General features: G+C 40.9%; 2 protein-coding genes across 5 annotated transcripts in view; one reads left to right on the top strand and one right to left on the bottom strand.

Annotated features, from left to right (window-relative positions):
* ZNRF3 (zinc and ring finger 3) overlaps window positions 1-26060 on the top strand; it is a 66935-nt gene that overhangs the window by 34418 nt on the left and 6457 nt on the right. For 3 of the 4 annotated variants that reach the window (XM_039724399.1, XM_039724401.1, XM_039724402.1), the window contains exons 2-6: window positions 1388-1513; window positions 18705-18779; window positions 22039-22170; window positions 23075-23185; window positions 24014-24181. In XM_039724399.1, the coding sequence (XP_039580333.1) occupies window positions 1388-1513; window positions 18705-18779; window positions 22039-22170; window positions 23075-23185; window positions 24014-24181 (612 nt within the window). The remainder of the gene's footprint in view (window positions 1-1387; window positions 1514-18704; window positions 18780-22038; window positions 22171-23074; window positions 23186-24013; window positions 24182-26060) is intronic. The other variant, XM_039724400.1, reaches the window with a different exon arrangement.
* KREMEN1 (kringle containing transmembrane protein 1) overlaps window positions 24205-26060 on the bottom strand; it is a 38628-nt gene continuing 36772 nt past the window's right edge. The window contains exon 10 of the mRNA XM_039724403.1: window positions 24205-24736. The gene's annotated coding sequence lies outside the window, so the exon portion shown is untranslated. The remainder of the gene's footprint in view (window positions 24737-26060) is intronic.

The following is a 26060-nucleotide window of genomic DNA, read 5'->3' as shown; positions in this document are numbered from 1 at the left end:
TCTTGAAAAATAACAAGTGGTCGGAAAATCCCTGTATTGTGTCAGTTCACTGTCATGTTTCCCATATTTTACAGTAATCAGCCAAGTTACTCAGAAAGTTAGGGCCCCACAAGATAATATAAATAGCACTCCATGTATTGTATCACATGCAAAATGGAAGTCAGGGTACAAGACATGGGAGAAAAGGAGAAAAGGACAAAACGACAAGCTGGTGATGCAGAAGTGATGGTAGGATTAGGGGCCATTACATGGTGCTACTTTGCATGGATTAGTGAGGGGTATATATATGTAAATTATTGAGCAGTATAATCTCCTCCTATTATAATCAGCTACCAGAAAGCAGAGTTGTCACAGTGTTGGTATCAGTTTGTGGATTTCTTCAGGTAGTTTTGATAAAGTTAAGATTTAAGGAAAGACACAAAACTGGATGAAGTACAGACTTCTTTTGCAAAGACCTCTGAATATATGTTAAAGTCTGGGAAACAGGCAGGGGTCTGTGAAAAATCCAAGGAAAAAGAGAATAAGGAGAAGATAGTATACAGTACAAGAAGTGAGATGTATGACACTCCAGTTTATACACAAAGATATTATCCTAAGGACAGCAGATTTGGGAAAGACAAATGATGTGTAGGAAGCTCCTTGCCATAATAAAATAAGAGTAACTGCTCTAATTTGAGTAACTACATGAAGTGTTGGAAGGAGGAGGAACAGATTAAATATTTGAAATTAAAACAAAGACATATTGTTGCCTAGAGTAAGAAACATGAATGTCTGAAACGAGACTGAAGTTTCTCACTTCATGATAGCCTTACCCCCCACATCATTTGGGTTCAGAAAACAATAGAGAGTGCTTCACAATGGTTAGGAAGTTTCTTGTATCTTACTTTGGCTTACATGACAGGCTTGTCTCAAATGATGACAGCATGTTAATACTGTGCAATTATTTAAAAAAAAGGTGATAATGGCTCTGAAACATGGGGTCTGGATCTTAATGATGTGTAAAGCTTTTATAAGGGACTCTGCCAAACAGTTTGTGTTATTTCTGTCAGTTTGCAAGGAAGGGTGGTTTGCAATACCAAGGGGGCCTTTGTAGTTAAGAATTTTGTAGCTGAGCAAAGGACATAAAATCACATTTAATTGTTAGCCTTAAATAATTTCTCATAAGCAAGACGACAGCTTACATAAAATTGCAAAGATTTTGTACTCATGGTATGCTTCAGAAACATACTGACTTCTTCATATATACAGCCTTACATTTCAGGTTTTTTTGGTGTATGTTAACTTAAAACTAACTTTAATATATTATTTATTATTCTATTTACTTTTATGTCTGTATGGTTTTCAATTCTAATGATTGGCTAAAAGTTTCTTTCTGATTCTGTTTCAGATGCATCCACTTGGACTGTGTAATAGCAATGATGAGGAAGACCTGTATGAATATGGCTGGGTAGGAGTGGTGAAATTGGAACAGCCAGAGCTGGAGCCTAAGCCATGCCTCACTGTCTTAGGAAAGGTAAGGGGATAGTTTGGGGCTGCATGTGAATGTTTCTTGGAAGGATTAGTTCCTTTCAAAGAAAAATCAGCGAGAAATAAACCCAGGGAAAATTCCCCTTACTCCACAAAATATTCCTATTTTGCCTATTTTCACTCTGGGTACTTCAGGGAAAGATGCTGTCCTAACTCAGTTGAAAGAGATGGTGATGGGGAGCTGAGCATTCCCTCTTTGAGCTCTGTAGGAACCTAACAAAGATGAAAGCAAAAATGGCTTTTTAGCAGAAGCAGTACTGGAGTAGAAAGGGTGACCTGCAACTGGGATTCTTACTTGGTCAAAGCAGTCAAAATGAAAGCATCTTCCTGGTTTACCTTAGGCACATTTTTCTGACAATACATACAATAATTTCCTCTTTTTGGGGAGAGAGAAGCTTTCTAACCTAGAAAGATTTATTAGTTTTAATATCAGGATAGATACCTCTAATAACAAGTGAATTTTATTGTACTGGTCAAAAAATAAAAATTTTCATCATCCTGGAATCTCACCATGGAATGGGGCCTTTGGAACCTTAAATTAAGTGCAAAACTTTTCTCTTTGTTTTACGGGGTGAAGTAATTTATATGCCATTACTGCTCCCAGATATGTTAAAAAAAAAAGAAAGCAGAAAGGTGACCTTCTTTTGTTTATGCCTTAGAATTTTTGAGTGTTGAGGTTATTATATGTTGGCATTTGAAGTCTAGAGGGTTTGAAAGTGTGTGAAAGAGCACGGGCCACAAGTTCTACCAGTAACTGAGTAGTTGAAAACCACTTTGTAACAGGGATTCATCCTAAAATCCAGCTGCCTGAATTTGGTAGGATTGTGTTGGTGACTTCAGGTTAGCAGTGTATCAGGCAGAAAATAAAATTGCAGGTTGACATTTTTTAATGTAAAACTTGGCTCTGTAAATTTATAAACAAAACTTCTAAAAATTTCACTTTTCCAAGGAAATGGGAAGCCATCTGCTTGTCTAGAAGTTGCTGCAGGTTTAACTTGTGCATGGTGAAAAACATCTCTTTATGAAGTGGCTTCTCTTTCTATTGAATTTCAGCATAATGCAGCTTTTTTTTTTCTAACTTGGAAAACTGTTTTTGTTTCACAGAAATTCTAGGTGTTGCTTCTTTGTTCTTAGAAAGATAAAATCTGAGGATGAGGTCTTGTAAGGATGGGAATTAGAGAAGATTCTGTACTGAGAGATGCATGCTGATCCATAAGCAAACCTCGGGAGTGAGTTTAATCTTGAGACAAGCCATTTCAGGGAGTCTGGTCAGTCCCATCTGTCAGGCACTTGAAAATTATGTGAGGAAATAGATGGGCAAAATGGATTAAGGAAGTTGAATCATAGGAACCCTGCACCAAAAAAAAAAAAAAAGTTAAAATTCTATACCTGGCCCACTGCTGTGTGCCCATATCCCACCATGTCCTCTACACTCCCCATGTCCCCACAGCCACACCCATCTCCAGAATCAGTTCAGCTCAGCATTTGCTGATGTTAGCTTCCTAAAGCTTGGCCTGCTGAGCAGCAGACTCTGCCTTTGCTTCAGGAGCTCTGTAGCATCTGCTTTGATGCATAATGATGGTGATGTGGCTTAGGGTGTGTCCAGAGAATTAGGGCATAGAGTTCCAAGTGTGTCAGTTTATATGTAGCAATTGCAGCAGGTGAAAGAAGTCTGGCCAAGGTTCTAGTCAATACTGCACTGCATTTCATTGTTCTGTGTTTTCTCTACTTTTTCTTCTCTTCCTGAAATAGTTCTTCCCTATTTCATGCTCTCTGCTGTAGTTTCTCCTCTCCCATCTTTTGCTGGCAACCCTTCTGCTCAGTTCTCACTCTGCTCAAGTTATGTCCTGATTTAGGAGGACAATCTTAGAATTCTTGGATTATTGTGGAGTGCAGATAGCAGCAGGAGCATCAGCCCTGAGCTTCTTTCAGGTTTATCAGTTCAGTCAGCCTGGTTATCACATCAGTGAGAATAAGTTGTGTTGTGATTGTCTGGGTCTCTGAAAAGTTCAGTTTGTGCAGTTTGGTACATAAATTGCTATGTGAGGATTCAGTGTGGACTGTAAACTATTTTGCCTGGGTGAATATCAAACCTGCTGCATGTGTATATGTGTCTTCCTCTGGTTATTTTTAGGATTTGGCAGCTGACTTAAAAGAAAATGCAAAAGGGAAAGGAATGGGAGAGGGAGAGGAGATGAAAGGAGGGAGGGAGAGAGAGGAAGAAAAATAGAAGCAAAAGGAAAAAGGAAAGGAGTAGGGGAAAGAAAAGAAAGGAAAATGGGGGAGGGCTGGTCTTGAACAGGAAAAGGAATTGGAATTTTTTCCATATAGAAAAGAAGGAAGAAATCAAGGAGTGCAAACCTACAGTTTGTTCCTCATTAAGTTTGATTTAACCTGCCCCCAAGGTGGGGCATCATAGATATTGTTGAAAGTTTGGAATATGATGAAGCAGAATGCAGGTTAGTTAAAAGCTGTAGAGGTAAATTGCATGGCACATGAATCTGGTAAAAAGTTTTGTATGGCTTTATTCCTATTGTTGCTTTTGGTTGTCAAGATATTTTTTGATTTAGGGGTGGTGGTTTTGTATGTTTGGATTGTTTTTAAAGTAAAACTTTGGCCCATGTTTTTAGAAGTTCTGCTCTAGTTGTTCATCCACAGGTAGCTATACAGAATTTAATGTGTCCATTTTCATATTGATTTTGTAATTTTCATAGTGATTTGTAATTCGTATTGATTTTGATATTGCTCATCCTTCTTAGTCATTGCTTGTCCTTCTTTATATGAGGTAATGGATATGAAAGTGTTTAAAAAAGGTCTCTGCTGTTAGGAGTGCCTGTGGAAACTGGGCCTTGGTTGAGGCAAGGAGTGTGTGTGGCAGCTGTGTTTTACCATTACCTTTGATCACAGTGCAGTCCTGTTTGAGGCCATGCTGCATGCAGGCAAAGCAAAGGCCTGGGTTTTACTGATCTTATGAGCTCCTGAATAGGGCTAGGAGGGGAATGACAGAGGAAGAAGAAAGCTTTTGGAAATGAAAAGGAAACCCCGTGAACCCGAGCAGCATTATTGGCTGGATTTGCCTACCAGGGAGCCGCTCAGTTTCTGCCAGGCTAATTTTGCTTCAGCTTCTCTCCCCCACACCCCCAACCCCACCTCCCCCTCTCTCCTTCTTTCAGACTTTTTTTGTTTTTGAGGCATGGCTGTAGTAACTTGGTTCTCAGGCTGGGAACCCACTGAGCTGTTGCCATGGTCACTGGGAAGCTCTCCGTGCCATGTGCTTCAAAGGGAACCTTTCCCCTCCTGGAATTCCTGCCTTCCCTCTGCAGGCAGCACAATGAGGCTCCTTCACTGCTCCAGCAGTGGCACTGTGCTGGAGGAAGGGACAAGCAGGGTTGCCTGCAATACTGATTGCCTGCCTGCACCCTGGCAGGGCTGGGGATTGAAACTGGCTGTTCTTTAGGGTCCCTTCCAGCCCAGACCACTCTGGGGTTCTGTGATCCACTGCACCTGCACGTTCCAATCCTGTACATTCCAATGTGCAGACTCCTGTTCTTCCCCCACTCCAGTAATTTTCAAAGCAAATTACATCTGTTGAGACTGTGAAATACAATTCAGCAATATCGTTGTTTTTTACTTCAGTACAGGACAGTGAGAAAATGCTGAAGATTTGTTTAAAAGTAGCACTTCTTCCCTTTCTGCAGGATTGAAAGTCCACAAGAAAGGATTTAGTTCTTCTTTCTCTTCCAGGGACTGTTCTTCTTCTGTATTAATAGGATATATGTATTTGAGGATGTGCATCTGAGTATAACCTAACAAAGACAGGATGTCCCTGCTACTACAGCTTCCTGTTTTCTTCAGATGAAAGAAATCTGTAATATGAGGAAATTCCTAGCAGTGCTTCCAATATCCATTCATTTCTTTTCTAAGAGCTTATTTACAAAAACTTACACAAGTACTAACTAGAAGAATCTCTTGTTTTGCCGTGTCATCATTATTATTATACTGGTTAGTCTGGGGCAAAAATCATCATAACTTGAAAATGCACTTAACAGTTGAACTGTGATTCCTAACCTTTTGTCTAACAATTTAGTTTAAGTATAAAAATTCCTATAAGGTAATCAAATGAGTATTTATGGGGCTGTGTTGGTAGTTTAGTTCCTGAATAAAGAGAGATTTGTTCTAAGACTCGAGAAACAAGAAGGCCAGTGAGGAGTCCATTTCAATCTTTTTGTTTCAGAGTTACTAAAACTAATAAAAAAGGCAAATTAAACAAAAGCAACTTACACCTTTATATTAATAGCCTAAATTAAACAAACAGTTATATGTTGAAATTGGTTGCTGACAATATACTTTTTGTTTCTTTGTAATTAATAGTTTTATATACAGTTTAGATAATTTCCTGTAGAAATGGATTCAGTTCAGTTGTAGAAAGGCATACTGAATTTAGGCAAACACTTCCATGCTAAACTTGTTCAGAAATTAGGACTGAACTATGCCATAGATTAAGATCTAAAATTAATGAGAGACATGCCTAAAACCATTGGTCAGTGTTTCCAAAACTTTGCTTGTTCAGAGACTTTCAGCTGGTAGTGACAGCTGCAGTAAGGCAGGCACCCTGTGCCGAGTCCTGTGCTGTATGCAGTGGGAAATATTGTCACTTCAAGAAAACTTCTTCTATGCATTGAAGTAGTTGACATCTTTTTTATGGTATCTATTCCACAATTTGGAGACCTTTTCTACCTTCTGTTAGCCTGTGTTTCTTCTTTGCAAACAGCATCGAAAAAGCATTTGTAATTCTTTTTGAGGCAGTGGTCTCAAAACTTAATGGCAAAATCTCATTGATCTGGATGAAAAGTAATAGTATTAGTGATTTTTTAGCTGCTTGGTTTGTTTGTTTCACCTGGAGGTTTGTGCTGACAGTGTAGAGTCCAGTGAGGTAGGAACAAGTAAGAGGAGGTAGGGTCTACTTTTTGTGATGGCAGTGTGGGCATAAATGTATGGCAGACTACAAACTGAGAAAGGTTTTTTGGCAGTATAAACTTAATATTGGTTGTTTTGAACTCCCAGACATTCTGTGTTAAGAAGGAAGTTGTTATGAAGGAGAAGAAAGCTTTTTGAATGAGACTAGACTCCTTTGGCTGTGGACCAGCTGTCAGATCTATATTGCAATGTCAAGCATGCCAGAACCCTGATCAAACAAAAACTATTGTTTTTATCAACCCCATTGTCCTGTAATGAAAAATGAATATGAGTTTTAATGGGGAAAAATAGCATCCTGGCTAGTGTTAAGGATTCAGACCTTCTGAATCAATCATGTTCTTTAAGAGTCTTCATTAACTTTGCATTAAAATTTTTTATTTCCAAGGTTTGTTGTCTTAGCACCACCTAAAATTAGGGTTTACTGTGAAAAAAAATGTAGTATATATAATTGTAATCCCTGCCATGTTTGTGTTTGTCTTTACTGTGTTTGTTCTAAAGAATATATAGAGAAAATCATAATTTTCCCAAAGCACCAAAGAACTTCATAAGTACTGTAATATAATGATTGTTTCTTGTTATTCCCCACTTCAGCACCATTTATAATGTCCGAGACACCTGAAATGTTTACATCCATTTTAAACAACCATAATGCATCTTTTAAAATGATATCTGAAGTGATACTGTTATTTGTGCAAGTACTTTTGATGACATTTATGTTTTGACATTAATTTTTCCTACTTCCGCATTGTTAGCAGTGTGATCAGACCTCTGCACCATATAGACACAATGTTTTCTAGAGTTCTAACAAAACTCCAGCATAAATGAGATCAGAAGAGGGGATAATACATTTTTTTTCAGAAAGAAGATGGCTTTTCTTAATGGCCCACAGAAAAAGACAAGAAGAAGAAAAAAATCATATAGAATGAAATGCTTTTGCCAAAAGCTCAGTGCATTTCTGATTCCCATCTCCTTGCCTCTTCACCCCCCACAGACCATACTCCAGCACCAAGGCTATTTTAACAGATGAAGAAGGGGGTTTGAATGGGAAGCACAAAAGTAAGAAAAGGCTGCAGTCTAAGAGTGTTAGAGCATGTGGCCACTGCATGAAACAGCAGTGTCATCATTATAACTGAATTCTTGAGTTTATAAGTACCTCTCTCACGTATTCCCTCTTTAAATCCTCTCATTCCATCTCCACTTTCCACTGTAATTTCTGGAGTCCCTTTGAGGAGAGAAGGGAGAGGTTGAGCACAGGAGAGAGAATTGACAGGCAAGCCAGTTGAAATGTGGAGAGAGGAAAGGTTTGTGTATGGATTGTACAGTGAAAGATGCAGAAGGAAAGAAAAGAACTGGATCAAAGCCAAAGAGGAGAGAGCTCAAAGGAAGGGCCAAACAAGGACTGAATCAGGTCGTGCAGCTCTGCAGAAGTAGCTCTGTCAGGTTTTCATTCATGGGTGGTGGTGAGCTCTTTCCATTGGTAACTAGTGCCAGCAATCTGCTACTGTATTATTTTACTAACTTTCTTTCCATGTTGCCTGCACAGTTAGGAAAAGCAGCAGCTATTCATGAACAAAGCCCTCTCTCGTGTTTCTCCCTCTGGGCACTCCTTAGATTTGCCATTGTTGGATTGATTACTTTAAATAAAAGTCCACTTTTAGAGTTGAGTCCTTAGCAGTCCGCAGCACCATCTTCACTCCTTTGAAACCAACTGTGGAACACAGCTGCTTCTCCCTTAAGCTAAAGAAGCAGCTGTTGTTGCACTCCATGTGTTACTGGAGTTCAGCTCAGTCAGATCCCCCAGTGAAATTAATGTAAGGGCTGATTAAAGACTGAGGAATGATTATTTAAAGTATGCTGCACTTACAAATAATAATAATATGGAAATGCTTCATGTTTCTTAAGTTTCTGGACCCTCATTATTCTATGTGCCTTGTAAGCCTTTCAAACATTGAGAGTTGTTTTTGTTTTATATGGACACTCTACCTATTTCTCTAACAGGAGAAATGCATAGTGGCAAGAGTTTGAAACAGAGAAGTGAGAGAGCAAGTAAGTGCTGCTGTGTTGGAGGATAGAAATGAGCACAAAAGAAGCCTGGCAAGCAAAATCAGATAAATGGACCAGAAAGTGAAGAAAATAAGGAGCAGATATGGAGGCAGGGAATGGAATTATTTAGGACTTCACAGATGAGTGACATGCCTAATTTTGGTGCACTAGGAGACAGAAGGCTTTGAAAGAAATTGGAGAACTTCGGAATGTAACCAGAGCTGCATCAGAGGGACTCCAATATTCAGAATAAAAATTGGGCAGATACAATTGACAGTGGTAAAAAGCTGGATCCTGAAAAATTGCAGACATAAAGTGGAAATGTTTTGCAATGATTTTCACAAGACTGAAAGGAAGGAAAGAGAAAAAAATTACACAAATTGTGCTTCATATCCTACTGCTTTGAGATAATTTGCCAGAACATGTTTTTCTGCTCTAAACATTTTATCTTTTTGATGACCAGGTGATATCTAGAGGTGTGGTTTTGGATAACATGATGATTTAACATTTGTACTGAGTTCAAGGAAATGAGTCCAAATGAAACAAGTGATCATACTGTGAACTCCAAATGAGTAGGAAGTGCTTTTTAGTCAGTGTAGGGAGTCCTGACTGAGCTACTTACAATTCTAGCAGGTTAGTTGTTGAACATTTGAGTTGGACATATTTGTGACATGAATTAGGTTATACATATTAATTATACATTAGTAGTATTTGCATTTCTTTGGCCTTAGAACTGTTCAGTAGGGATATGAAACTCTCACAGAGACTATTAAAATATCACAAGAATGTATGTATTCTAGTGCATTAATGTCTCAGTTCTTGGCCCATTGGTGGTTTGTTCAGTTGGTAAGCCAAGAGAGCACATCACAGACATGTCATTTTTCAAATTGCTCAAATATCCTTTGGGATAGGAAGAAAGATGGGCCTTAGCCTTGAGGATCCAAATATTGAGCTTTGAAATGGGTGTGGGGGGGAAGGAGGCATTTGCAAAGAGCACAGAATCCATAGACTTCAGGTCCATGGATGGTGTTGAAACTCCCAGAGGGTCGCTTCAGCTGAGTGTAAGGGTCTAATGAGCCAGTCTGACTGTTTATGGGCTGTGGTTAACCTCTTGCAAGTTAGGATTTCCTGTCGCCAGCAATGAGCTGTGACCGCCAGCACCACAGTGTTAATGATGAGGTAGGGGCTGATGAATGGCTGGACTTCAGACAGCAGCCTTCACTGGCAAGGAATCAAGTGGCTAGAGGGAGAAAAACATTGAAGTCTACAAGGGAAATAATGCAATCTCCAGAACCTATAATTCCCATGTTTAAAAAAAGAAAGGGATAAAGAAACTGGCGACAAATTCAAAACAAGTGAAGCTTTTATCTCTGCATTCTGAATAGAAGATTGTTCTTCAGCAAAACTGGCTGTAAAAGCCAGGCCAGTTAAAACAATATGCAGGCTGCTTGCCTCCAAGTAACCAGAAACTGTTGGCTCAGAGTAGCCTGTTCTGAGGAGCCAACCTGCTGGGAGACGTTATCCAAGCAACAGCTTGAATGTAATTCCTCCCGCTGTGGAATGGCTCTTTGGCAAATGAAGACCCTAATTAGAGATGGAAGGGTTTCTATTTTGTTTTTCTTTAATCCTTGCCCCGAGGCCTCTGCAATACAGCCATGTCTCTGCTTGCGTGGAGAGAAGTTTCCAGTTTCCCTTTGTAACAAAAATCCTCCACCTTTTTCATTTTTGTTTTCCCCTTCTTTTTATCTTTTTTTTTTCATTTTTAAATTTTTTTTTTTTTTACAGAGTCAACAAACTTAACAACAAGGGCCCACCACCGTCTGGGACCTTGAAGCTATACTAATTCAAAACCAAGGATAACTGTTTGGAAGAAGGGCCATATCATCCTGTATTAGCCAGCCATGAACATGAAAAGCTGCTAGCTAAACTGGAATACTGGCCCACCCTGCAGATTTTACCTATGCAGCTTATTACCCAAGCTGATTCTAGTAGTAGAGAGGGAGGATCTCACAGAATCAGCAGTGTCCTACTGGATTCCAAGGGCATCCCACATGATTTTTTGTTCATTCAGAAAGACTGGAGTCCCTCACTAGGGCTTACATGCCTTTCTGTACTCTTGGATGCAGATGCTCATCCCTGCCAATGAGGGCAGAACCTCCAGGGCGATGGACTGCAGCACTCTGATATGTGTAGAAGTGAAAATACCTTTGCTTCTTCTCTGCTCACCTTGGTGTATATCATGTCCATCTGAATATACTGTTAGGCACTGCATGCAGGCACTTAATCCTGCAAAGAGCACTGCATTTTCTGTCACTATTGAGATATGGATTTATTGTTTCATCATCTCAGATAATTGTGTTATCTCTAAAATGTCCTTGTTCACAGTAGATACCAACCTATTGATGAAGGTCAGCTTCCTGAGGGTGAGGCTGAGCAAGGCAGCTGATACAAAGCATTCCCCATTAATCAGACTGAGGTTAGGTGGAATTCTTATTAACAATTTTTCAAAGTTTTGCCTCTTCTCATTCTAAATACAAGACAATTCTTATAATTCCTTGTTTTCCCTTTTGATGTACATAAATAGCAGTTTATAATTCTAAAGTTAGAGCACATGCCTATAGGAGGAGCTTCAGTACATTCTTTTTAAACAGCTTGGGTACTTTAGGGATGCCTTTTTATAGTGGTCTGCATTAATAGTTTCTATAATTTACAACTCCTCCAGTGCTTTGTTATAGCTCTGGTTTTTATTCTCTCAGCACCACAACATGCTTGCATGTATGTTTACACAATTATCTTAGGTCTAGTTTGTTGTTTCTATCCATCTGCTTTCAGTAAAAAGGTTAGAATTATCTGGATTGGCTGTAGTGGTGCTTTATAGCATATGATATAGTACATAATACCTAAACTATTCTCATCCTGTGACCATTATATTTCAAAGGTAACTGTATATAGAAGCTCTGGGAAAAGCTTGAAGGGTTAACCATCAATTGTGAATGCAGCCACTCAGTTCTTGCTGAGTGTGCTAGGTTCTCTGTGAATATGTAATCTAGTTCAAGACCCCAGTCCCCTCCTTTGATCTCTTCCAGTGCTCGCCCTTCTCTCTGTGACTGTGCCTTGTCATAGCAACAAGGCTGCTGGCCTGCAGAGTGGTGATAGCAGAGGTCAGCCTTGGGGAGTGCAGTCCCATGACTCTGAAATGGATCTTAAGAGATGCGCAGCCAGCAGGCTTTGCTGTGTTCAGGATTAAAGAAATGTCCTTTTCTTACTGTTTTTACTCAGTCTAGACTCAGAACTGGTAACAGTTTCTCCCTAACCCCAGAAAAGAGAGACACTTTGGTTTTCTTGTTTTTTATTTTAACCATCTGAGAGCCTCTCAGTACTGAGTGGTGTGAATCACACTGGTGTGTATATATAGTGTTGATGTGATTATGTATTGCATGAGGTGATAGTTTTTTTAAAACTGCAAGGACATAGCTTTTTAAGGTTCTTTTTTAAAATTTACTGAAATATACATTGGTTTTGTGATTATACTTTTAAATTTTAAAATGCTGCTTCACACTTCCTATACTTCTTAATTTGGTAAGCAGCTGTTGTAATGCTGTGTAATATAGGGCATGTGTATAAAACATATCTCAAGGTGCCAGAGAATTTGAGTACTCCAGTCAGGAAGGGGTTTTATGCTGGTGTGATATATGGGGATTTGACTGTCTTGTTTTAAGACAGAAATATTCAGACAGAAGAAAGTTCCTTTTTCATTATCTCAGAAAAGGTTTGAAATGGCATCCTGTTTATGCTTGGCTTAACTGAGTTTCTGGAATTACCAGGGAATTGTACATTAACAGGTCTGAAGCATCAGTTGGTTAATTTGTAACTTCTGCTGTTTGCAAAGTAGATGGCTGTCCTTTTCTCCTTCCTCCTCTGCCCTGCAGAATTGGCCTGTGGCCTGGCTTGCTAGCTCCAGTGTTGGTTCAAGGGACAAGGTATTTTTTTGTGATTGATTGAGCCTGATAGTAGCCGGGGGGGGGAGAAAAGAGAGAGGCCTGGATTGTTCAGATGTTGTTGTCTGTATTCTGTGTAGCTCTGAGAGAAATAGGTTTTTGCATTTTCACAGTTGCAAAGAAAATGCTGTGGGTTTTGTGTAGGGTACTTAATGATGAGGTTTGGATGTTACTGCCTAGCTTCATGTGATGCCATTTCTGCCATACTGAAAATCTAATGCTGCCATCCATAGAATGGGGGTGCAGTTCATACCCACTGCTTGTTTTAACAGGGTTGTTTAAGGTATTCCTCTCCCCTGAAGAAGTTTAGGGCTTCGAGAGCATCAGGGTCAGAGTACCATTCAGCTGACTGGAGTGGCAGACTGGCAGTGGCAACATCTCCTTGTCACAACCTGCAGATTCATCATGTATTTATGTAAGAACCAGTGGTCTCCTCATCAACACAACTTCCTGGGTTTGTCCAGACTTAACAGAGGTTTTCTCAAAACTGCAGAAAGTTAAACCCTGATAAAGCAGGCTCCTAATGCTCATTTCAGCACCAAAGGTGTCCTCTGCTAATATTAAAAAAAAAAAAATAAATCAAATGAAGACAAGTCTGCAGAAGTGTCATAGTTTAACCACATAACTGCAGCAAACCTCTACTAGAAAAGCCAATATTATAGAACCTAGTACTGCATATTCTGCATCACATCTCAGTAATATGGTCTATATCTTTGTGTTCTCACTTGACCTTGATATGGAGAAAACAGGTACAAATCAATTGATATTGGAACAGACTTTGTTACTTTTGAGTCTGCTCAAGAGAAGACCAAGACCACTGAGTTGCTATATCCATCATTTATTTTGCTGAAATATTGCAGATGGAAACCTCATTCCTTCAGCTGTATTCCCTAGCAGTCAAGGTCGGTGAAATCCTTGAACTGCTTTTCCAGAGCAGTAAAACAAGACACTGCAGCTTTTCATTGAAAATCTTGTTCCTTGGAGTCACAGAGTTTGCAAGTTGCATGTCACAGAGTGTTGCTCGTGTGTTACCAGTACACTGTGTGAGAGGCTGACTTCTCTTATTTCAAAGCACCAGAAGACAGCTGATGATAGAATCAGCTATGAAAAATGTTCCACTTAACACTGCTTGCATAATCCCACTCTTTTGTCAGATTAATGACCACTGACTCCACCATGTAGAGACATCTGACATAGACTTTTGATTTGATGGGCTAGGAATATCCAGAAAATATGATTCAAGTTCAATAATTATTAGTTCATAGAGAAACTGAGGGGGAAAAAACCCTCAAAAACTGACAGAGAAAATTCAGGCTGGGTCAGTTGTCAGTTAAATGAGGACATACAAATCAATTTTATTAAGGGCATACAAATCAATTTTATTGACTACTCTGTTCAACAGTCTCTACACTGATTTAGAGTAATACCGTATTATCTGCCCCAAAAAACAAGATGTACTGAAAAAAGGAATGGCAGTAGGAAAAAGCCATTGTTATACGTGTTGGAGCTGTGCTGTTACCCTTAGTTCTATCAGCATTTTGCTTTTGGGATCCATAGGACTGTTTCCTATGTACTGTGCCCTCATTTTGGAGGACCAGCTAATAATGCTGACACCCCATGGAATAGTTTGCTAAGAGGAGTTTACTGGCATTTGTACTGGTTATTCCTTAAACCGTTGCCCAACCTCCTCTTCCCCAGCTTCATTATTTTCTTAACCCAGGGAATAAATCAACCTCCTCATGTAGCACATGCCATAATTGTAATAAATATTTGTTAACTAGAGCATACTAGGTTCCAAGAAGATAATACCTAGAGTTGGGTGAACAATTGTACAAATCCAGGAAGAGAGATAGGTAGTTTTTAATGTAAAAACATTTGTGAGAGCATAAGTTTATATCACCAGGATATATCTGTGGTTTATACAGGCAGCCAATACTTTTGAAGCATCCTTTTCTCCCTTCAGTCCATCAGTATTATCCAGGATGTTAACTTAAAATAGTTTATAAGTAGTAATCTGGCTCTGCCAATAGCCATTTTCAACAAAAGGTACTCTCTTAATGCAAGATGTGTAATGCATTACAATGTTGATGTAAATGGCAGAGCTTGCAGTGCTTGATGAACTTTGATCTCCCCACCTATAGTTTAAGCCTTGGTCTTTCTCTCCTCTGTAATTTATTCACTCTCTGAAATCCATTAGATTAAGGTGCCATGTCCTCTGGTGCAAATACTGCTGGATATTCTCAGGGAATTCTAACTCTGGCAAAGAAGTAAATGTAATGAATAGAGGCTGATGTTGTTGGTATGATTTTTCTCTTAAAGGGGAACCTTGTTACGCAGCTTTTCTTATGATGGTTTCTCCACTGTTGTGTTCTGACTGAAACAATAATTGGAATGAAACCGTACTGGAAAGCAGAGGGGAGGAGATGCTTGCCATGCATATGTGCAAGCCTGCACAGTCCTTCAGGAAGGAGCTGAACTTTGTTTTGGTTGTTGCTGTCCTACCTGACTTGAATGAACAAGAGGAACATGCACCTGTTTAATAATTATTTGGTCCCTTGGGATGAAAGTTTGCCTCATCAAGGAAGTTGTTACTTCCTTATTGTATTTGCCTGGCCCACAGGGAGGTAGTGCAGAGCTCTTAAAATCTCTCTGGTGTTCTTTGAGGTAATAACTTAAAATTCCTCAGGCCTGGGGATGTGGAGAGGTATTTTTCTTGTGCTTCTGTCACGTGCATTTCCTCTTATCTTACTTAGATTACAGGGTCTAGTAAATTCTGCCAGATTTTAATCTGAGGCAGTATTTAATGTGCTTTTTATTGGTAACGTCCATTGTTCTGTAGTAGCATAAACTCTAGACTCTGAGCACAGAGATGGAATGGGAGGTTGTTGTCGCTGTGAACAAAGTGATCACTTGAATTATGAGAAGTGCAATTACCTTTTTTTTTGTTTTCTATTACTCTTTACAAAAGGGGAAGAATACTGATACATAGTGGTAGTCATTTGTTTTAAGCCATAGAAGACAATCACAGAAAGAAATAGGCCTGGCAAATGAATGGGAATGGAATTGTGGAAATCTCTGATTGTTTGCCACAGGTACTGTAAATGTAAAAGTAAAGCATGTACTGTATTAGCTTATTTTTCCCCCCTCATCGACCTTGTGTTTATTTTTGATGCAGGTTTGGTCACTTTACTTAGAAAAATTATTTCAGGGAGTCTAAGTGCTGGCTAGCCCAAAAAAAAATAAAATCACGTGCCTATTACAAACTGGCATTATTTTAAGTGGGACTCAGCATTGCTGTGTTATTTTGAGCTGCCCTGATTACTGACGAGTGGACAGGCTATTTTCAAAGACGTTCTGACTTGAGCTGTCCCGCGGGTATTTTCGGGGATGCAGCAGGGCCGGCAGGTGTTGGAGGCTGCCCCGGCCACAGGTGCGCTCCTGCGGGGAGCGGGAGGGCAATGCCCGGGAGCAGCGGCGCTCCCGCTGCCCTCAGCGCCGCCCGGCTTCACGGCCGAGCTGCAGGCGGGGCAGGCAGCCGCTCTCTGATCTCCGGCCAGCGGAACCTGGCCCGTCGGGCGGCCCCCGAGCCGCGGAGCCGGAGCCTCGAGCCCGCCGGAGAGAGCTGGCTCCCGGCGCCCGGTGCGGGCCGTGCCCCGGGGCGGCGGGAGCGCTTCTTTAGCACCTTGTGCACCAGTGGTCAGCGCCTCCGGCGGGGGAAGTTTGGCTGGAGCGAACTTCCAGGCGGGAGCGCCTTTCCCTGGGTGTCAGGATTTAAACCGCAGCAAGGAATAAATCCCCGAAATCCCCGCGTTTCCCCGCGGCCCCGGCCCTTCCTCTCCCCTCCATGGCCGGGGACCGGCGGCGCTTCCGGCGCGGGGGCGCCGCGGCCGCAGGGCGGCGCTGTGCGCGGCCGCGGCTCCCTCAGGGCCGGCGGGGGAAGGCGGCCGGAGCCTCGCAGGGCGCGGGGAAACCAGCCCCGCCGGGCTCGGGCTGCCAGCCTCGCTGGGCTCCAGTGAAACGAGCCTCGCTTGGTCCCAGTGAAGCGAGCTTCCCAGGGCACAGTGAAGGGAGCCTCGCGTGGCCCCCGTGAAACGAACCTTGCATTGCCCCAGTGAAACGAGCCTCGCTTGGCCCCAGTGAAACGAGCTTCCCAGGGCACAGTGAAGGGAGCCTCGCGTGGCCCCCGTGAAACGAACCTTGCATTGCCCCAGTGAAACGAGCCTCACTTGGCCCCAGTGAAACGATCCTCACAGAGCACAGTGAAGGGAGCCTCGCTTGGCCCCAGTGAAACGAGCTTCCCAGGGCACAGTGAAGGGAGCCTCGCTTGGCCCCAGTGAAGCGAGCCTCACAGAGCACAGTGAAGGGAGCCTCGTCTGGCCCCCTTGAAACAAACCTTGCATGGCCCCAGTGAAACGAGCCTCACTTGGCCACAGTGAAATGAGCCTCACAGGGGAGTTTCTACCTCCGGGTGTTAGGAGAGGAAAAGCACCGAGTAAAAACATCGTGGTGTGGAGGTTAATGGCAAATGGGGGTGACTCGTGTGGCCACGAGTGAAATGGGCCTCACTTGGCCCCAGTGAAGTGAGCCTCACAGGGCACAGTGAAACGAACCTCGCTAGGCCACAGTTAAATGAGCCTCACTTGGCCACAGTGAAACGAACGCCACACTTGGCAGGATGGCCACACGAGTCTCCCCCATTTGCCATTAACCTCCGCACTATGATGTTTTTACTCGGTGCTTTTCCTCTCCTAACACCCGGTGGTGGAAACTTGCTGCTCGTTCAGTGTGTTCGCGCAATTAAGGAGTTTTTGTCAGCGCTGATCTGCGAAATCTCTTTAAAAATCTCTTCAGAGATCAAGGGGCCTTGCTTGTTGACTGATCATCCCGAAAAAACAATCGGAATAGCCTGAACAGTTCTATGAGCAGTGCGTGTCTGTAAGGGGTGCCTTCTAGGGAAACCTGGATGAGCCCTCACCTCAGGGCTGCTGCAAGGGAGAATGGGTGGTGGATTCCTTTTAACTCTTCCTCCCAACAGTTCTTAGTCATTAACCAGGTGTGCCGACTTCAAAGGGGACAAATACCTGGTGGGCTGAGAAAAAGCTATAATTTGGGAGTTGGTTTCCCTCATGTGCTGTCTGATGGGCCTTTTTGATTTAGAATAAAATAGGAGAATAGAGCAAAGCAAGTGAACTTTATGTATTCAGACTAACTTCTCTGTATTGGCCAACATTTTTCCAGGAAACTGCTGAGTAATGTTTCATAATTTATTACTTTTATTGGTTTCTCTTATATCTCAATATAAGTTCAAGTTCTGGTAGTCTGTGTGGAGGGCCAGTGCCTTCCTGTTTAGTACTGTGGTGGTGATAGCTGTCATTGCTTGGAGAAATAATTTCTTATATTCTGTGTCCATAAAGTTAATAGGATTTTGAAAACTTACTGGGAATGTCTGCTTTGTGGAGCCATTGAGCAACATTTGAACAGTGCATGTAGAGACACAGTGGCAGAAGCAGGATAAAACCCCTGTGTTAGCCTTGTTTTCTCTACCCCAGAGGATTTTAATATCTTCTAATGTGCAATTGGTAACTCCAGGTTTGGACTGTATTTGATGAAAAGCTGTGCACTTATAGCTGTGATCAGCATGAGAAACGTATGCAACAGTTCTGACCTCTGATGGTCAGAAAAAGCAGTATCCTCTGAGGCACATTTTGAGATTGTGATATCCTAGTTTGTGAGAATGACACTGAAAAAGTGTAAAGAACCCAGTCCACTGCAATTTGCTACACTAGGGACCTTATCTCCACTCCAAGTCATAGGGAAGATGGTTTCTAATGGCACTTCCAGGAAAAATAATATAATTTTTAAAAATTCTTCTACTTAAAGTCTTAAGAGGGTCTAAATCTCATTTGAATTCCTTTAAAAGGTTGTTGAAAGAGGAGTTTCAGAAGAAAGGAGCAGACACACTTTAGAAGCTGTAGTGAAGTTTAACTACATTCCATGCTGGTTCAGGAACTCCTGTTTGTAATTGTCCTGTCATTTGTTTTAACTACAGAGAAACACAAAATGTTACGTTTTCTATCTGGAGATGAGGAGAGGGAGTAATTTTTGAGTTAAGAAGTTATTTTTGGGGTGGGACTGAGGATGCTGTCTTTCTTATTGCAGGCCAAACGAGCAGTGCAGCGAGGAGCCACAGCGGTCATCTTTGATGTTTCTGAAAACCCAGATGCCATTGATCAGGTATGCAGCAATGTCAGGCAGGCAGCAGTGTAGGTGTTGGGAGCCTGGTATAAAGGGAAAACTTGGGGGAGTTAGATTTTTTTCTTCTAGCTTTTGCTAGAATCTAGGTCTGGGATTATGATTTTGAAAGAGGATGGAGGCAAATTTTTTGTGGCCCATTATCTAATCAAGGAGGTTTTCTTTGCACAGCTCTGTGTACAAAACACAGGATGTTTGGCCTAACCAGCCTGTGATCAATAGTGTTGTTGAACAGCTGCTATTTTTGAGATTGTGAAACAACTTTCAAACCTGATCCTAAACGAGTTTATTTTTAAAACTTATAACCATTTCTTTCTCATTTACAGCTGATGATTTCTGCCTATGTATTTTGTGGACAAGCAGGGTTTTTCTTCTTTTTCCAAGTCTTGTTATAACTTTCGTCTTTTTATTTGAAGTGGGTGAGGTAATAGCCCTATGAAAGGCTTTAGCATACTTCAGCTAATTTTAGGTTATTTCAGTGAAGAAACATAAGCACAAAAATAGTTCTGCATTTTGTTTAATTCTGTTTAGTCTTGAAACAAAACTGCTGTTTCTGTTACAGCAGAAACAAGTGGAGCTGAAGGTTTTTAAGTGCAGCCTGTGTTTCTTGGGGGGAAAAGGGAGATCATCAATGTTTACATGAAAGAAGCTGGCTTTAATTCTGAAATGAGCATCTGTTGGACAAAGGAATGCAGAAGATCCTGTGCAATGGGTGCTTTGAGTTCTGTGGTCTGCATGTGCATCAAAGTTGCATCAAGCTCTGATCTTGAAAACATTCACAGGGATATTTTTTCCCCTTTTCTACACAGGAAAAATCTCTTTACAAAGATGTGATCTGTCATTTTCTATTTTTTAACTCTGTGTTGCAGCTTCTGGTTACTTTCAGCCACCCTGCTCTGAACTTGGGAAAGCTGAGTTACTGTCTCTTGCTCTTTTCCCTCTAACAACAGCTTTCTTTGCTTGATTATAAATAATAGACTGGGTGCATCTGTCCCCAGGAGCTGGGAAATTAGTCTAGTGGATGTTTGAATATTTTGGGTGTACCAATAAAAAGGAAGAAGGTTAGTGGCTTAGAGCAGTAGCTGACACAGTGAGTAGGCTCTGCTAGATGAAAGAGCCTGTGGAAACACTGGCAAACAGGAGAGGAATGACTGGATGCAGCTTTCATACTCTAAAAGTTACAGTTACTGGATTGGCTCTGTTCTCATGCTGCTCTGGATGCTTGTTTTTAATGGATTTTGATTCTCATCTAAAGTCTTCAGAACCTTTGACATTGGGGTGCTGAGTAATTTGTCTTTAAAATAAATACCATTTTGGCACTCATAATGGAATTGTGAAAAACAATGACAGACAGTGGAGGGAAAACTGACATGAGGTAATCTGGAGTATCTTTGGTTCAAATGGAAATATCCTAAGACACTTGAGGGGAGCTGTTTAGGAAATTTTCTCATGTGTGCTTGTTACCAAGCATTAGAACAAATAAGGGAGATTCCTTTGAAAAGGAGGAGTGGGGTATTATGAAAGGCAGTCCCTCTGCCAGTCCATGAACAGAAATTGGAAGCAGGCCTGACCAGAAGAATTGTCCTCAGATAATTTGGTAGATGCCAAATAAAAGGACTTTGCCTAAATGGGTTTTACTCCTATTGATCTGAGTATCTTTTGCTGTAAATTAAGAATGAAACTTTTATTTTTAGAAATGCTCTCTGGAGTCTGACTTGTTTCTTAGTTTTAATTTGCATATTTGAAGAGGAGTAACAGCACCCAGAGCATCATGATTAGCAAGAGTCTGACAATGTGCAAAAATGACTGAGGAACTGGGAGAATTCTCTCTTGAACAAGAAATCATGAGAGAGAGTATGTGTCTGGGAATGGAAGGACAGTGATTGGATTTGGCCCTAGGCCAGCAAGGCTTGTAGACATGTAGGGTCCCTGGATGCTGCAGCTATTTTTCAGCTCATCACAAGACACCTGACTTAAAAGAAGTTTGATCAGTGTTCTCAGAAAATCCTCCAAATACTAGGAAGAATCACTTTTAAAAAGTGTCAATGAAATCTGTTATCATCATCTGGTCAGTTTAAGTAGAGTCTTTTAATCAGGAAATTACCAGTCAGCTGGTAATTTCTACATGGTTTGGCCAGAACTAACAGGTAGCTGTCAACAATGCAGATATGTTAATCTCAGCCATAAGATGCTCCTGTTCACTCACATTCCTGACCTGTCATCTCATTCCTTTCCCCTGTACCATTTCCATCTGCTTGTCAGTGCATTGCTTGTTTTCTATCAACCAGCCTCTGCACTCTTATTTTGGTCATCAGTCAGAATAAGCTGTATGAATTTATCATGTTGGTGCTGTTTTTTAACAGAACAATTCTCTTGTGTAGTTATAACTCTCTCTGGTATATAATTTAGCAGATTGTTGTTCTGCAATTATTGGCCAGAGAAGTTGCACATTCTCCACACTTGAAGGTTTTCAGATTACACTGGATAAAGCTGTGAGCAGCCTGATTTTATGTCACAGTTGACCCTGCCTTGACCATGAGGTTGGGCTCATGACATGCCTTCCCACACACATTATTTTCTGATTCTATGATTTGACCTTTTGGACAAAACATAGCTGGACCTGGAAGGAAGTTTCAGGGTGAATTATGTGGTCTATTCAAATACTTTAGTCTTTGAGGCCCCCCATCCTGCAATCAGGTCTCATAGTTGCTAGAACTCAAGTAATTTTGAATGAGTTGGTAGAGTTAAACATCAGAAATTACTAACTTAACTTGGCTAGGTACAAAGAGCCTGAAAGACAGGTTTCTGATATGAGATTGTTCAGAGAGCTGAAGAAATTTCTGTGTGAAAAAGTTGAAGTTGAAAGATTGATAAAATGTAGCAGGGACAATTTTGTTTTAATGTGCAGATTTTTATTCTTCTTCATTGTGAGTTTTAACATTACAGTATTAATATCTGCACTGACCCATGATGCAGCTAAGTTCAAGTGGCTGTTCAGAAGTAGCATTTGCTTATGCTTAATCTTATTTTTGGTCCATAAAAAAAAAGGCAGCATAAGTAAAAAGTTTAATTCAGATTTAATTCTGTGGAATACTTAACTAAAAGTCTGTGCTAGAAGAGAACAATGGGTGCTTGAAATCAATTCCATGTTCATACTCCTTAACCATTCTCTGCATTGTTCAGAAGGAAGGTGGTTTTCCTGAAACGTGCCTTCTGAGCAGACTCCTTTTTTTTGTTCTAGCTGAACCAGGGCTCAGAGGACCCTCTGAAGAGACCAGTGGTGTATGTGAAAGGTGCTGATGCTGTCAAGCTCATGAACATAGTTAACAAGCAGAAAGTGGCACGGGCCAGGATTCAGCATCGCCCCCCACGGGTGAGACTCTCAGATCCTTTCTCTGGGTATCTCAGTGCTGTTACTGCAGGCAGGGCTTGCTCACTGCACTGGGGGTGAAGATGTTCTGGTGCTCCTTGTGTGCATTAATACATGTGAAATTCTGTTGACCTAAATAAACTGAGAACTGTGGACAAGCAGCTGGACCTGGTGTAAGTATGAAATCCACAATGTGGCATCTGCTGTCTTTCAGAAGGATACTTTTGAGTATAGAAATTCACACAGAAGTTTTCCTTTTTCTTAGTTATTGCACACTCCTGATCATTCAGTTTTGTAAGGCAGTTTGCCCTGTGTCAACTAATAATTCTGTGTAATATTTTAAACGTAGATTAATTATGAGATTATCTGATATTTGTAATTGTAATATAAAATAGATTTTTTAGACCTTTTTTCCCCCTAACACTCTACATATAGTTTACAGAAGAACAAAACTAGAGGTCATCCATGTCCTTACCACTTTAGTTTTTTGGTTTTCGTTTTAATGGAATCCTTCTGTTAAGAAATGTATTTGAGAAGTGGGCCATTTTTTGAAATTTCAAATGTTGATTTTTCAGTCAGTTACATGCATAAGCAACCCAATAAGCTATAAAATTTGTTTTGGTGCGATTCACTCAGTTAAAAACCTGGATTTTGCAGTTCAGAGACTGTAAACCTGGTATCCCATGCTTGGCATTCTGTGTATTCCTTTCACTTGCAGTGGCGCACAAAACACAGGTTTTGTCTCTTAGAATCCCAGGTAATGAACAGAACAATGTGTACCCTGACTTCTGCCATTCTGACTGTGTACACTCAGCAATGACCCCTGAGAAATTAAAAGAGAAAGAAACAACAGCTTTGAGTATGATCTAAAGGAAGGAATAATAATACCTTTGTTTTATTTTTTAAGCAACCCACCGAGTACTTTGATATGGGAATTTTCCTGGCCTTCTTTGTGGTTGTGTCTCTTGTTTGCCTCATTCTTCTTGTCAAGATCAAACTGAAACAGCGACGCAGTCAGGTAAGAGCAGTAGTGGGAATTCACTGAATGCTGAAGGTTAGCTTCTCTTACTTTGTCCTAAAATGTGCTTGCAGCTTTGGGAAATGCAGGCCACTGACTTACAGTAGCCATCTTGGTGGCTGTGTGGTTTTGTCCATGCGGGTAGGCCTTTAGCAGAACTTGGAAATATCTTTAAAGGAGATTTACATCGACCCATGATGTTCGTTCAGTTAAATCCTGGAATGAAAACAGTGCAGAAGCAGTCCACTTAGGCACTGGGAAGAAAGAACATTGCTGGTTGCTCACAGGTTATCAGTAGCACTGGTATACTTCTATAAATTCCAGGTGACATACTTAGAGTTTGTCCTGGAGGAAATAATACAGCTAATTTATAACATTTCATTTTAATCCCTTTCTCAAGTATTGCTCCAGGCAATAGGGTGATAACAGCATATTGGGACATTACAATCAATATTGACATATTGACATAGAAAAAAAATTCCTGGCCAAGTTTTATATGTTGGTTTGAATAGTTGCAGCCCATCAGTTGAGAAGTTGCAGTGTATCCCATTTGTCAGCACCTTCATCCAGTTCTAGTTCAGAGTAGTTTATCATTCTCACTTCTGCATGTGGCATACATTCTTTTCCATGAGGCTTCTGATCTGAATTCTAATTAGCCTTCTCTCTGTTTAATTTAAGAAATTATACATCACTTGGGGCTGACATGATCTGTAAGATATGTTATGGTGGTGTTTCTCTGCTATTACACTCTAGTCCCTTACACAGCAGCATTGGCTTTTTTTTTTCTTTTTTTCTTTTCTTTTTTTTCTTTTGTTTCTTCTCATGTAGAATTCCATGAACAGGCTTGCAGTGCAAGCACTGGAGAAAATGGAGACCAGGAAGTTTAAGTCCAAAAGTAAGGGACACCGAGAAAGTAACTGTGGAGCACTGGATACACTCAGTAGCAGCTCCACCTCTGACTGTGCCATCTGCTTGGAGAAGTACATTGATGGGGAGGTAAAGGATGAAAGGTTTCTTCACCACGGGCTGGGAATGTAGGTGGTTTTAGCACTGTGGTACGTGGCTGGCTGTTGGGGACATTCTGTGCTGAGGTGGTGCCGCTTCTCAGTTTGATCACACTGAGCAGCCAACTTGGCCTCAGCTGCATCCTGCAGCTCTGAATTACCCATGCTGCAGAGTGAGAGGTGAAGGATCCCATTTGCAAGTTGCTGCCTTCACTGTTCTTGCATTTCTGAAGAACAAAGATGGCAGGGTTGCCTCAGCAGTTGGTTCTCTGGGTATTTTTGACAAGTCATGCACGAAGGTGATGATGTGTGCAAGCTCCCTTGGAGGTAAGGGATATCCTTAGGGTTTTGCTTTTCAAGATTTGATGGAACCCTGTCTTAAAAATGTCAATTTTCACAGCACTGCTGGGAAACCAGAGGAGGAGAAGGAAGAGAGGTCAAAATGTTCAGGAACAGTTTTCTGACTCCTCAGTTACAATCACTGTATTGATGTCAGGGCTTGGTGTCCATGACAGTTCAACCCAGAGGTGAAATAGAAAATGGGCTCCTTAAAATAAATAAAATAGAGGCAGTCAGTATTCACAGCTATCAACTTCCATTAGAAAGATTATGTGAGGACATTTTATTTTGAAATGATTCATAAAAGAGTCATTTTTAATGCAATAGAAAATGCCAGCTGCATATTTGAGTGCTGCAAGGTGCAAATAGAAAGTTTAATGAAATTAGTTGATGGGAAATTATTCAGAGTAGCAAGGATGAAGGTAGACAAGGACTTCAGAAGGGCTGTACAAACTGACTGCAGAGGAAATTCAGGCATGAACTTCAGCTTGAAGTGATAGACATGGGGAAGAGCTTCACATGCATCAGGGATGGGTTGGGAGCTGAGCATTGCTCTTCGGGAACAAGATCTTGATGCTTTAGATAGCTTTGTGAGAGCAAATTGGTGGCAATTTAACTGCTTTGTGGCAGTTAGGAAGGCAAATCAGATTCTAGGAATGAGATGGGAAAGTCTAGAGAGCTGAACTGAAAACTTAATTACACCACAGTGTAAGTTTAGTCATGTTCTCACTTTGAGTACTGTGTACTTCTGACCTCACCTCACAAAAGCTACAGAACGGAAAGGAAGGTGCTTCAGGAAAGAGTAGTCACAAAATGATCAAATATTTTGAATGGTTTCTGTAAAAAACTCTGAAGGATTGAGTGGGCAAGGACTTTTTAGACCTAGATTACTTGGGGACAGGGGAATACAAAGTTTCTCCACCAGGAGGTAGCAACCCTATGGAACTCCTTGCCAAAGCATGTTACAAATTGAAAATCTAAGCTCATGGGGAGACGTGAGCACTTAGAGGAAAGATTTGTTGAAAGAGATATGCATCAGGCTCAGGAAATCCTGTAAACAGATCATAGCTGAAGGATAAGAGTCCTGGGCAAGGGAAAAGTATCACATACACTGTGTTGGTTTTGCTTTTACCCGAGTGTTTTCCATTGCAAATAATTGTAGGAAGGGTACATCATTACTCTTGATTTCTGTTTTTTAAGTTCATTGAGTATATTAAGGAAAATTTTTATGGTGTCCTTCTTAAAGGTGTTGGGTCATAGAGACATACTACAAAAAATGTCCTAAAGAAATGCATGGAGTTCTAAGGTCCCTGCAGACTATTCTTTCAGAGACAGCTGAGCACTACCTCTTGTGCTCTTGACTGTCTTGATGCCATTTTTTTCCTTCTTAGCACTTCAAGACTAGGAATTGCTCCATTTAATAGCCAGGTTGAAAAAAAATCAGGAGCAAGCTGTGAAAAATTCACTTGTTAGGAAGAAGTACATTTTCATGCACATGAATTTTCATTCATATTTTCATGGTGCTTCATCTG

Source organism: Passer montanus, unplaced genomic scaffold (assembly GCF_014805655.1).
Source record: "Passer montanus isolate IOZ18808 unplaced genomic scaffold, ASM1480565v1 scaffold53, whole genome shotgun sequence".
Taxonomy (NCBI): Eukaryota; Metazoa; Chordata; class Aves; order Passeriformes; family Passeridae; genus Passer; species Passer montanus.
Note: the sequence above shows the minus strand (reverse complement) of the source record. Positions and strands in the feature narration are given on the sequence as shown.